Source organism: Setaria viridis, chromosome 5 (genome assembly GCF_005286985.2).
Source record: "Setaria viridis chromosome 5, Setaria_viridis_v4.0, whole genome shotgun sequence".
Lineage (NCBI taxonomy): Eukaryota > Viridiplantae > Streptophyta > Magnoliopsida > Poales > Poaceae > Setaria > Setaria viridis.
The window spans coordinates 39,372,090-39,385,621 of NC_048267.2; the positions used below are offsets into that span (position 1 = coordinate 39,372,090).

A 13,532-nucleotide genomic window follows, 5' to 3' on the forward strand; every position below is an offset into this window, starting at 1 on the left:
AATGTGGAAGAATATACTTAAGAGCAATGCTAAGACTTTGGCCAATTCTGTTATTCATTTTGTATTGCTATCTATGAACTGCAAGATATTCAGTTGCCGCCACATTTGTTTTTATAATTGATTCAATTTTCTTACTACCTGCACAACAAACTATGGAGATCTTACTCCCAATTCTGCGTTATGGTCATAGAATCAAGTGGCAACACAAAACAGGTATCCTCCCTCCCTCGGCTTCTCACCCCTATGCCCCTTGTGTTAAAAGTGCTAAAAAAGAATAAGATGATGGAGGATATTTAGAGGTTGATTAATGTTTTTCTTCCTCTTCTTCTTGTAGTCTTGAGCTATTCAGTCATATTCAGTTTCATTAGAGTTAACACACATAATCAGAGGTCTGTACCTTGTTTGGTTGATGTTTTTCTTCCTCTTCAGTAGGTCTTGAGCTATTCATTCATATTCAGTTCTGTCAGAGCTAAGACAGTCAGTTTCATCAGAGTAGCATCATGTGGATGATACCGGTTCACCCAAGTTCAACTGAAGACCGACAGCCCACTTTAGTTTACCTTGTTTAGCGCCTAAGCACATTTATCTCTGTATTTTACTTAAGTTAATTAATTTCTCCATTTGCTTGGAATCGTTCTAGTCTGTTCAAGGCGAACGAGGACTTGCTGAGTATTGAGAAGATGAACAGTAAACTCTAGGTAGTTGGTAGCGGTAGAAGTAGTTTTGCCGTCCCACCAGCAGTGCTTGTACTGAGATCTTGCTCCTGAATTCAGTCATCATACCATATTCTTGTGTTCATCTCTTCATCGTTCTTGACACTTGCAGCCTGGTTGGCCTTTGCTTTCTCTTTTGTCTTCATCGTCTTCCCTGCCGCGGTCTCTGATATGCTACAGGGTGAATTCCCGCATGATTCGTTTTTGTTTCTTTGCCGCCCAGTCACATGCAAGTCTCTGGTTATCTAACCTGTTTTCCTGGCGAGGGTGAGGCGGAGTCGAGTGGGAAGTGGGAACTGGGAAGATACGGGAATTGTATATGTTATCACTCAGTTTTATTCCGTTGCGTGTCAGTTGCTTTTCTGGTTGTAAATAGTTGCCTGTATCACTCAGTTTTTCCTTTTTGTGTTTAGCTATGACATGCCATTATGCTATTGGTCCAAAAAGTGATTGATTACTGCCAAAGAAATCACCCGGATGATGGGTAGACACTCCCAAGCCGGAAGATGCATTTGTGGATTCTGTACTTAGTGCTCAAGGGGAAGCTGCAGTATCGTTTGATGTAAAGACACTATTGTTTGAGAAGTATGTTACTCAGCCCAGGCATGTAGCTATTTAGAAAAGACTCAACTAAAGGTAATCTTATCTCACATGTAGCATAGGCCTGTTTGGTAGAGCTCCACGCAGCTTCAGATCCTCAAAAACAGCTTTGCTCTAGATTTTTTCAGCCAAACGGTTTGAGATCCAGCAACTCCACCATAGATCTGCTCCACGAAAATGGTGAATCTACCCCCAGATCCATGGATTTGGTGGAGCACCTCAGGGGTGCTCCACGAAATCAAATTTGGTGGAGTTGGAGGAAATTACCCACCACTGCCACTCATTAGTGGAAAATGACCGGTTCGTTCTATTTCTTCATTGCTTCCTTCTCTGCTCGCGCCGCCATGGCCGCGCCCCGCTCGCCACAGCCCCGCCGCGCCCCGCCCGCCGGAGCGCCGCCCCGTACCCACCGGAGCACCGCCCTGCCCGCCGGAGCGCTGTCTCGCTCCGCCGGCGGCCAGCGCACCCCGTCCTATCGAGCGCCGTCCCGCCCGCCGGAGCCCCATCCCGCACCCGTCCGCATGGCCGCCGGCGGGGCCGCGACTGGTAGCACGCTCTGCCCCGCCTGCCGGAGCGCCGCCCCGCTCGCCGGAGCCCCGCCCCACACCCGGCCACCGGTGAGGCCGCGCCCGCCAGCTGCCCCACCCCGCCCCGCCCGTCGGAGCACCGCCCTGCCCGTCGAAGCCCCGCCCCGCCCCCGGCCGCCGGCGAGGCCGCGCCCGCCCGCGCGCGCGAGGCCGCCTGGCCGCCGGCGAGACCGTGCCCGCCAGCACCTCAACCGTGCGTGCAACAGCGCCAGGAAGGAGATTTTTTTATTCTGATGCATGGGCCCAAATTGCCAGTGAGATAAAGACAAGAATGGAGCTGTACCAAACACTTTTTGAGATATTAGATCCACGGTGGAGCAGCTCTATGGTGGAGCTAGCTGGATCTATGGATTTGGAGCTATTTTTTCAGAGCTGGAGCTCTACCAAACAGGCCCATGGTCTTTGTCATGCATAGATGTGTGTTACACAGGCTCTGGTTTGTAAATGCTCTCCGAAGCGCCAGCGCCAGTCAGCAACCATATGGGCCGCTGGTGAGCCAAAATTTTCACCTACGCGGGGCCTGGGCCAGGACCAGGAGGGGGCCGTGGGCCCTCAAACGTTTGCTCAGTGCCAGAAGGGCCCTCTGCTGAGTGCAAAACGGTCGAAAACGAAATGAAGCCCACTTAGCGCTTCCAGGCTTCCAGCAGACCAGAAGGGCCCGGTCCAACAAAAATGTTTCGTGAAGCGGGATCTCCAGAAAGCAGCCCAACGGAACCTTGGACCACGCAACGGCGCAGGAAGTAGCCCACCAATCCCACCAAATTTTCTCATTCTCATCTCGCATAATCGCATTCTTAGTCTGGTTTGAGGATACTTTAATTTGTTAGTAGTAGTAACAGAGTAGAGAGTAGAGACTGCTCTGCAGCTCACGACTTGCACTGGTTAACTCATCTTATGTACTAGTCCAAATTCCAAATTAGCTAACTTTGGGGAGAGTTCAGTATCTTCCTCTCAGAAAAAAAACCCCCCATAGAAGCCACTTTCAGTATCATGGCTTGCTATGACTACTTTATGATCTCATAGGATAACGTGTCTGTCGTGATGGTTTGTAATGTGAGTTGTGACTAGGGTCGCTGCTAGCCATGTATCCCTACAGTGTGAATTGAAAACCAGCCATTGCATCCATGCACAAAAAGAATTTGCGAGCGGCTGACAGAATGACTCTTGTGCCAGGGCAGGGCGGCGAGCCGGCGACCCTTGTGCCGATCCAATCATGCGGTAGAATGGAGCCAGGGCAAGGAGACTGCCGTGCTTGGCGACAGGCCTGATGACCGTCGAGCTTCGCGACCGGTGAAGAAGGGCTAGGCAGGAATCATGGCCACCGCCTATACCTGCCTGTCAAGCACCAAGAGAAGAGAGGGATAAAATATGCAAGCAGCGCCAGCAAGTGGAAGCCCAGTCTGCCAAGAAAAAAAAGCCCAGCGAAAGCAGTTGAAGCCTTGTAGAAAGCCCACTACTCTGAGTAGTGACTAGTGAGCGTAGTACAGCAGGAGCCCACCAAAAATCTTCGATCGCAAAACGAGAGAGAGGAAGGGCGAAAAGGCTGCGGCGGCGGCCCACGAAAATCTCCACCGAATCCTCTCCTCCCCGCACGGCAACGCGGGAGGCGGCGGCCACGGCCGCCTCTCGGACACGTCCTACGACGGATCATGCGAGGAGACGACGGCGCGACCGGGGATGGTAGCGATGGGTAGCATGCGCCGCCTACGCTATTGGTTGTTGCGGGATCCCCGCGGCTGAGGCATCCGTCGGAGGGTGGTTTCAGGTTTGCTCCTTGCCTGTTCCGCCGTTTCTGCGAGCCCGATGGCCTATGGTGCTGTACTACTGTTCTTGGCCAAACTGTTGTTTGAACACTTCAGGATCCCAGAATTTCACCCCCATTTTTTGGTCATCTGCATCCTTGACAAGCCCGGTTTGATGCTGGACTGCTGGATGACTCATCTCCTGAGCCCAAGACCGCAGGTCACATCAATTTCCAACGCGTTAAGATGGTCGCAATCTGCAACTGGCATAATTTTCAACGCTTATGAGGTAAACTAAGCACATCTCTATGACTGCATCGTGATACATGTATACACCGATGAAATGAATGTTAGCCAACCATTCGTTTAACTTTGACATGATTCTCAAAATATGTTTTGTAAGGCTGATATGCTACTTTTTATAGTTTACACTAGTAACGACAGAGAAGTGGCTAACTTCTAAACTATTCTGGAACACTTGAACGCACTGGATTTCTTATGGTCTAGTCCAAATCAGCTTACTTTGGAGAGACTTCTGTGGCTTCCTTTTGGAAAAGCATATAAATCACTTTCGGTATCATGGCCTGTGCCGTGACTGAATGACCTCATATGAACACGTGACCATCGTGCTGGTTTTCTAAAGTGATCCTTTATTACAGTGACACGGAGTTTTATTCCATAACAATTCCAGCTGTCGGTTGAGCACAATGAAGTCTGCGATATTGTGGTTGAGTAGTGGTAGTCTGAAGATAGAGTGATTTACATCAAAGAAAGTGGTATTGCAATGAATTCAGGTCCCAGTTGCTGCAGCCTGATTTTCAGAAAAGTAATCTGAAGGCATGCTCAGGAGAGGGACTTTTTTGACCATGAAACATAGCTAGTGACTGTCCTGTACTCGTGTCATCACCGTGCTCACATCACCTGAAACATGTAAGAATCCCGTCAGCATCTTCCCTCTTTTGCATTCCAAATATTGAGCTGGGAAAGTATACTGTATCATTCGGATTGTGAGTTCTCACAAAGCATATACTTCATTATCTTTATTGATCAGATTAACAAAAACTTGTGGGGACATTTTTTCCAACTACTTTTGACCAGAATTCAAAGATGGTTAAGATAGTCATAACTGTGTCTACATGAGTAATATGAGTGAAAGACTTGCCTAATGCCTGTGTTACTTCAGTCATAAAAGAATTAAGTTAATGAACATGCAACTAACGTCAATACAAACACAGCCAGTTATTTACACAAGGCATCAGGCTAACCCTTGCTTTCTACAATCAAAAGGCAGTCAAACTGAGAACAAATGATTAGTACAGGTAAACTTATGACAGCAACTTTGGACAGCTCATGAGTGGTACCTTTGCATACTGTTTTCAAAAGGTCATAGATTTGGCATCAAGTCTCACACCAACCGCATACAGCATGTATCACATTTCACTTGATATGTTGACATATATTGATTTCTGATAGTGATCAATAGGGTCTTGTTGTGAGAATGATGATCAACAGGGATTTGTTCTTTCTTGTTAGATCATTAACGCGTACATCTTGGTGTACTCACTCAAGTTCTTTAAGGTGCATAATGCTACCTGTCCTGTACTTTTTGAGCTTTGGCAACTTCTAATGCACGTGCCTTAAATGATCCAAGATAGTTCAGGTAAGAGTGGCTGCAGATATCTGTGTGGAAATGCAGCCTGGCAGTCCCTTTGGCTGAAATCAAGAACTCAATGAATATAAGTTATTTAACAGTATCAATGGAAGTATTGTATGCTGCTACTTATTTAGAATGATCATATTTACTTATATGGGTGGGTGATATTGTTACCATTTCCATCCCCAAGAACAACACATTACCACCCTAATTAATCTTATTATATTAGCAAAAGGCTCTCAAGTCTCAACTGTCAGTTGCATTAGGCTCCGAATATTTGTTCATTTATTTTGCTTGAAGCTTACCCCATGTTTTTCCATAAATTACTCACATGTCAGGATGAAATTTCATTCTATAAATTCTTTCTTTTAATTTGCATCACTAGTAAACTCATCTACTATCTCATTATTTTGTCTATTATGCAGCAGCATATATATGGAGTACAGTCTGGATTTTCGAAATCATGTAGATGGGCAAAGCGAAATGTGGTAACCAAATCCGTTATTGAAGCTCTTCACTTTTTCACTCAAGAACAAAAGACCGTAATATATGCCACCGTTGTCTGCTTTCTTTCACAATAAGAGACATGAACAAGTGCAACCATGCATGTCACGTTGCATACACGTTAAGTTTTGGAAGTCCAAAACGCGGTTACTAGAGTCAAGCCTGGATTTAAAATTCTGGAAACAATCACACACCACCTACTCCAGGTCCAGGTTCTCCTGTGTGCATATATGAGCTACAGGTCGCGCTTCTCTGCATCACTAGACAAGGAGAATAAAATTCATCATCTTCAGTTCACGCCAACCAAGGACTCAGCGCTGATTAATTGCCGGGAAATTTGTTGGGAGCTCTGCAATTTCAAGGTAATTTGCTGGAGCCAACGTGCATCCTCATCAAGAGGTCACCTCTCAATCAGTTTCAAGACGTTGCAAGAGGGCAGCCACCACGACTAAGAGGGACAACTACATGGCCGGCTTCAGCGGCAGCTCTAATGGAACCCATAAAAGGCTGCTGCAGGATTGTAGTAGTTATGCCCAGGAGCATGCTAAGAAGTAAGTCTAAACCATAGCCCTATATATTAAATAAAGCTAGTTAAGCATGTGAACTATGACCAAAATTATGACCAACAGAAGGGAATAATTAGTTGTTATGGACTTTCAGTTGTTTTTTGTTACATTTGATTATCCTAGTTCTTGTTACCTGTGCTATTCAACTTCTTCTTATGGATATTTTCTCAAGTTATTAATGGTGCTTTCCTGAAGTAGGAGGGTCCGCATTAGCACAAGAACTGAGTACACATACGCACCATATCATGATGGATACCAGTGGAGAAAATACGGGCAAAAAATGATCCGTGGAAATACCTACCCGAGGTATGTGTACAAAATCATGCAATATTTTTTTAATCTTTTTAATCTTTCAGTTCCAAACTAGTTGAACTAACAGTTACAGAATCATGTGATATGTTGATCAAGCTGAAATCTGACAATTCATCACACAACTACTACCTAGGGCTTAGGTGAAATAGATCCGATCCATATACAATTCTAGATTTTCCAACTAGGTCACGCTCTTTGGGTGCGAGAAGAGCTTAAAAAGGGGTAGACATATAAGTGAAGATGGAATTCTTACCTAGATTAAATATGTCATATCCAAATACTGAAACACAATAGCTGTAAATAGTGGATGTTTCCCGTATTGGGTAAGTACTATACACGTGATCGATCTTGTTAATTTCAATGCTCTCCCATATAAGTAGATGTGAGTGATCTGGATTCCAGACTGGGTGGTTAGCTTATCTTCTCAAGCCTAGCTTTCTGGTCGCATAAATGTTGTTTAATGGCAAGTGTGTTTGGAAATAATAAGAAATCCAGTGCATGTATGGTTTATTAGGTTGATTGATGCCTGCCCCAGTAGCTGCCTGTTCCTATCAGGTTCTAGCGCTTACCTTTATGTTGTCGTGTAGCTAAAAGTCACATGCCATAATGGGAATTTTCAAGAAGTGGAATAAACCCAAGAGGAAAGAACTAAGCACCATATGTTGAGTCATCACACACACTACTTTTGTGCACTCATTGGGGGTTGTTTATTAGTAAAAAACACTAATAAGTTTCCTAATTAACATGCAGAATCATGGATGGCGTATCTAATTGCTCTCCTGATTGTTTTCGAGTAAACCAGATTTACCTTTTTTCGCAATGATTGGTGACATACTATTTCTAAGAAAAAGGATGATTGGTGATCTATTGTAGTATACTTGTGGATGAAATGTCCCACTGCATAGGTTTGCGTACTAATGTAAAATTTGAATATTATTTATTTTGAGAAAGAACATGAGCATACAAGTACGATGGATCCGCCACAGTATGGTTAGGCCTCACTACTAATCTATAAAACTTCTAGGCATAAGTAGTGAGGGGTGTCGATGGGAAAAAGTAAATTTTCTACAACCATCATCTTGTAAAGAACATTTCACTCAGAAAATTTCAATTTGAGAATATCTGCTTTTGCCCTTGTGGGCCCTGCTGTGAGGAGTGACTTATTTTTCCCCTCAAAATATTTTTTTAAACGAACCAGGCAGGAGAGCTGCCGATTATATTAAAAAGAAGATAAAACCCAGACTGTGTAATCCAATAGAAAACAACAAGCGTCGTACATGGTTGCACGGCACCAACACAACACTGCTCAACCACCACAATGCCACGCGAGCAAAACAACATGAGAACTGCACCACCAAGGCCAAGCCGCAAAGCACCACACCACTGCTCGCCGGTTGCCGAAATGGCCGCTACCATGTAGGGCCAATTGCCGCCGCGGCACCACGTTATCCTCAAAATAACTTGTCTAACACACTCTGCAGTCATTACCTTTATCCCTGTTGCTATATGCAACTTCTGCAAGGGCAACCAAGACTTGAAGATAGGGATCGAACATCATAAGTTCTTGGGAAGAATCAATTTTTTTTAATGTGATGACTTCAGAATGTGCATGGGGCCAGTAATGTTTTTAGGGGACTACTAATTATAAAGGAAAACTTGATTGACCCTTGAGGAACTAGGTGAATCTAAATTACAAAGAAATATGCACCTAAATTCACCTTGATGAGGACTTGAACTAGGGTGATCTGGATGTACATCCACATCCTGAACCAAATGAGCTAGGCTCAGTTATAATTGAGTCCTAGGGCAATATGAGAAAACATATATGTCAATATATATCGCACTGCTGGTTAATGTTTTCTTGGGGACTTTGTTTTCTAAAACATTCCAAAATCTGCATTTCTGCCAAGAGTTAGAGAACCATAAAAAACCATAGGAAAATGCATGGTGATATGAAGAACCTAAGTCATATCCACAAGATAATGCCAAACAAGGTACTAAGTAGAAATTGAATTCTCGAGAGCAATGCAAATTCTGGCAGTGAGGGGGAGCATTTCATATCTGGGGGCTAGCAAAAGGCCAAGAGATCAGGTTATCGATGCGACATTTTTCAGTAATTAGCATCAAAGATATATACAGATCAGCATATGTATATGAACTGTTTCTTGTAGTTCCTTTTTAAGAAAAACAATAGGGGGAATCCCATCGACTGTAGTAAATATTGATTCGTCATTTTTCTTTTGGAAATGAATAGGATTAGACTGAGCACTGGGCAGTATATATCCAACAACAATGAAAGGGATAATAACAGTACTGACTACCAAAATAGATGAAGTCCGAAAACAACCAACGCGGAGGCGGAGCCACAAACATCGTCAAATTTTACCATGTTACAGAATTTTCATTTGTCAAAATTATTGAGTTAGTACTTCAGGCAAATCAATATTTAATCAGGAGCTACCGCATCATTATTTTTGAAGCATTCATAAGAATATTATAGCATGTATGCCTTTCTCTTATATGTACTTAACTGCTTAACAATAAGTATCGATGAACTATGATGTTAGATCCTCTCTGGTGTTGATGCATGTGATATCCAGTACTTGCATTGGGGATGCTCCCCGCATTGGGGCATGATATCCAGAGCATGCGTGCATTAATTGGAATCCTCTTTTGGAGCTAAAAATTCATGTTGGCATAATTAAAAATTCCGAGCCAGGTGGACAACGCCAAGTGTTGTCATGTGTCAAGTTTTTGGCTTTCACATGCATGTTGGCGACCTCTTTTGTGAGCATTTTCCCTAGGACATGGAAAAGTAAGCCCTAAATAACTCTCGATGTTGCTTTACGCAGGTGCTACTATAGGTGTACATTCCATCAGGATCATGGCTGCCCAGCAACCAAGCATGTGGAGCAAACCAACTCCCAGGATCCGCCACTATTCCGAGTAATCTACACAAATGAGCACACATGCAGCAGTACCCATGTCTCAGACTACATGGCTTCATCTATACACATCCAGCAGATTGCCGATGCCTCTTTGAGAAAGGCAGAGACAGAAATACCTAGCTTGACCCACTGCGGTGCTGGCCATGGATTGATAAAAGAAGAGAAAGATGCCATTGTCTCCTCCTTGCTCACTGTCACCAATGGCTGTGATGTTGCAAAATCGGATGTTGGGCGTGCAGCTATGCAAGAGAACACACCTGCTCCAATGGCCAGAAACATCTATGAAGCCATCCCTTCCGTTTCACCTGTACAGCTAGCACCATCCGATGAACTGAAAATGGACTTCGTCGAACCACTGGAGTCCCACTGGTTCGAGCCATTGGATTTGGGTTGGTTCATATAATACACGCAGACTGGTTGATCTATCATCTTTTACTAAAAATGTCCAGAATCATCCTTTGGTTTGCCTACTCTATGCAGAGTATATGTACTCACTGTGTTTACCAAAGTTTTTTTTAAAATTTTTTGGTGCAGCCATACAATTTTACCGATCTGGTACATATGCATTTTTGTGGAGTTGCATGTAATGTTATTAACAGTTTTGCACATTGTGCTGTGAAAAAGGCTACCAAAAAAGAAACCTAGCTAGTAAACTTTGCTTCTCCAATTAAAAAGAAACTGTGAATACCCAGTACAAGGTATTCAGGGAACTTTTTGGTTTTGTTGATGATTGGCCAACTCTGATTTTTAACTGTTGATTTTGACCAACTGGATTTTTATGAAAAGCTGAGGCTATTTTGGTGGTTGTTTGGAAAGCTTCTGGTGTGTGATGTTTGTAATGCCCATAGCTGCTTTCAGTGTGTACACATCTTCTACTCCCTCCGTCCTAACTCCCAAACTACAAATCATTTTAGATTTGTCCTAAGTCAATTTTTTAAATTTTTAACCAAGTTTACAGAAAGTTACATATATATTTATAACATCAAACTAGTTTCATTGGGTGTTCCACGAAATATATTTTTATAGTGCATTTATTAGATATTATAGATGTTAATATATTTTTTTATAAACTTGATCAAAGTTAGCTATATTTGAACGACTTATGATTTGAAATGTATAGTGATATTCTATATTTCATCTTTAAAACGCCAAAGGATCTATGCAAAGCAATGGATGCAAATGGGCCTGGTTAGATACTTCCTCTTTTTCCTCAAAAAAATACTTCCTATTTTAGCGATAATTTTTTTCGATTTTATCTTCAAAACAGTAAAATTTGAGACTTTCAGTTATATATACACCCCATTATGGATAAATGGTGTTCATTAATCGTTAATGTGCGGCGAGTCAAAAGATTCTCATGATGGATCTGTGCAAGCTATTTACGAGATGGATTGAAGCCGGAACATTCCTTCCATTATCTAAAAAATCGCTAGTCTTAGATGAAAGTATTCGGACCAATCCTAATCGTCTCCAAGTAGTGGAACTCACTCGACTATGAACCTACATGCACTCCCATTAGTGGCTAGACCTACCTAAAGACCATATTGATATTGATCATAAGAATGAGAAGAATATTCACCTGATTTGGTGGGTTTGGAATAGCTTAAAGATTGTTTTTTTTTATGGAACAGGAGGGGCAAGCCCCTACTAGATATATATTAAAGATAAGGTAACTAAGAATTACAAGAAGAGAAGAAAATCAAGGAAAAACAGCAACGGGACTAAGGTTTCCAAAAGAAAGGAACAAAAAAAGAGCAGAGCAACAAGCAGCACACAGAGCCAAACTAAGCAGGAACAGGAGGGGAGCTACAAAGGCCCTAGAAAGAATGAAGCCAGTCTGTTATAGCAGGGACCAAAGTTGGTTTAGCTCTGTCAACAATAAGGAGAATTCAGACATAAACTTTCTTTTACAGTTAGCCACCAATTGATCAATGTTGTTGAATAACCGGTCATTTCTTGTTGTCCAAATGCTCCATGACATCAAAATAATAATCTCCGTAAAGAATGGAACAGCCAACCTTTCTCTGATGTGGTTAAAAATGTGAAGAAGTGGTCTTGTAGAGGGAAATGAGATTCCAATGGACACCCAACAAGCTTTGATGAAATTGCATCCGGTAAAAAGATGAGCTTAAAGATTGTTAGGTACACATCACAACCATTTCAGTTGTGTAACCGAGTCTGCAATAGCACCCATCGAATCGAAGAAATAAGAGGTTCAGACTTCCACAGGACTAAAGTCCTGTCACATCGAATGTTTAAATACTAATTAGAAGTATTAAATATAAATTAATTACAAAACCAATTATCTAAATGAAGGTTAATTCGCAAGACGAATCTATTAAGCCTAATTAGTCCATGATATGACCATATGTTGCTACAGTAAATATGTGCTAATCATGGATTAATTAGGTTTAATATATTCGTCTCGCGAATTAGACATGGTTTATTCAATTAGTTCACATTTAATCCTTCTAATCAGTATCTAAACATTATCTAAACATCCAATGTCACCCGAACTAAAAATTAATCCATGGATCTTCAGTTTGGATCAAGCAAAGCGACATTAATTTGCATGACCCTACGAAGTTGGCGCTAAGGATTCGCGCTATAGTATTGACTATTGAGGATATACGCGTTGGTGACTTGGTCTTGTCCTAATTATAAATAAGCAGATACTAATCGCGTCCAAATTCTACTAGGGCCAGCTGCTTTTGGCATGGACGAGGCAAAGGGTATCTAATAACCTGACAGCCAGGTCAAGGAACCTCAGGTCCAGTCCAGGTGGTGCATGGCCGCATGGGCATGGTGAGGGCCGCGCGCACTCGGCAGTCGGCACACTTCCTGTACGGAGGTTGCCGGGCAAACGACGGCCCCGCGCACGGCGCTTAAAGATGATGCTTCTCCAGGCGCGCGGCGGCGCAACCGCGAGCGCTTCGAGCTCCCGACCCGCCGGCGCCGCGTCCAGATCAGGCCGGCGGCGACGCGCGCTGCGCCGGGCAGGGCATGGCCGGCGGCCCGTACACGCGCAGGTGAAATGAAATACACTACTGCAGTGGCATCTCGGGTATGGAGCCCCAAATGGCCGCTAGATCCGCGTAACCTCGGGAGTTGGGGGCCGTGGACCTCGACCAGCGCGCTACCAGATCTCAGCGAGATTTGGAGAAATCCTCTTTCTCAGGTAAGCAAATGCAGCAGCAGTTGTTTATGGTTGGTGCCATTGGCCACTGGGCCATTTTCTGCAGCTCCCCTCCCAAAACCACGTGCGAATTCCTTTGGTTAGATTTACAATTCTGCAGATGCTTAGGGAAGCAAATGCCCTGTCACGATCAGTTGTTTAATCGCTGTCGACATCGACCTCCAGCTTTGTTTAGGTCGCCACTTGCATTATTCTGCTCCCCTTATCGCAGCCCCGAGCCGATAAGCTATTATGTTAGCGACGAGATTAGGGTAGTGATTACGATCCAAACGAGATGCTCCGTCCACTGTCCTCGTCACCATGTCCCCAACCTCTTGGTCGCGTCTCAGGTTCTCTGCCCGGCACCATGCGGGTGTCAGTCTGTCAGTTCGGACTGTCGAGCAGACAAGGTCAAGCTCTCAACGGAGGATGAACAGCCACAACCACGGATATTATGGGCTGATGGGTACTTTCTTTTCGAACTAAGTACTCCTATAACACAATACTGCGTAGATCGTCGAGAGGGCAGCGGCAGTGAAATTAGCTATAATACTTCGATATACCTTACACATCGGGTGTGGAATTGTTCAAGATTCACTCGCACGATACTATTTTTTCTTATATCATATTACTATTAAAGACACAAGGATCGGTGACATACAATATATTGGTTCGTTAGAACTGACTCCACTCAGTTATAATATAGCTATAATATTATTGTATTTATGATT

The 13,532-nt window shown here is 43.5% G+C and overlaps 1 protein-coding gene across 1 annotated transcript; it reads left to right on the forward strand.

Annotated features, from left to right (window-relative positions):
- The first annotated feature begins 5,727 nt into the window (after positions 1-5,727).
- LOC117858539 (probable WRKY transcription factor 29) lies at positions 5,728-10,265 on the forward strand. Its single transcript, XM_034741621.2, has 3 exons — positions 5,728-6,351; positions 6,565-6,672; positions 9,531-10,265. The coding sequence occupies exons 1-3, from the start codon at positions 6,266-6,268 to the stop codon at positions 10,027-10,029; spliced, it is 693 nt and encodes a 230-aa protein (XP_034597512.1). The 5' UTR covers positions 5,728-6,265; the 3' UTR covers positions 10,030-10,265.
- Positions 10,266-13,532: the final 3,267 nt, after the last annotated feature.

Bases quoted from the DNA above. Each gene is read 5' to 3' on its own strand.
- LOC117858539 (XM_034741621.2), top strand. From the start codon at position 6,266: ATGGCCGGCTTCAGCGGCAGCTCTAATGGAACCCATAAAAGGCTGCTG. The intron at 6,352-6,564 runs GTAAGTCTAAAC...TTCCTGAAGTAG, and splicing joins GCCCAGGAGCATGCTAAGAA to GAGGGTCCGCATTAGCACAA. The intron at 6,673-9,530 runs GTATGTGTACAA...TGCTTTACGCAG, and splicing joins CGTGGAAATACCTACCCGAG to GTGCTACTATAGGTGTACAT.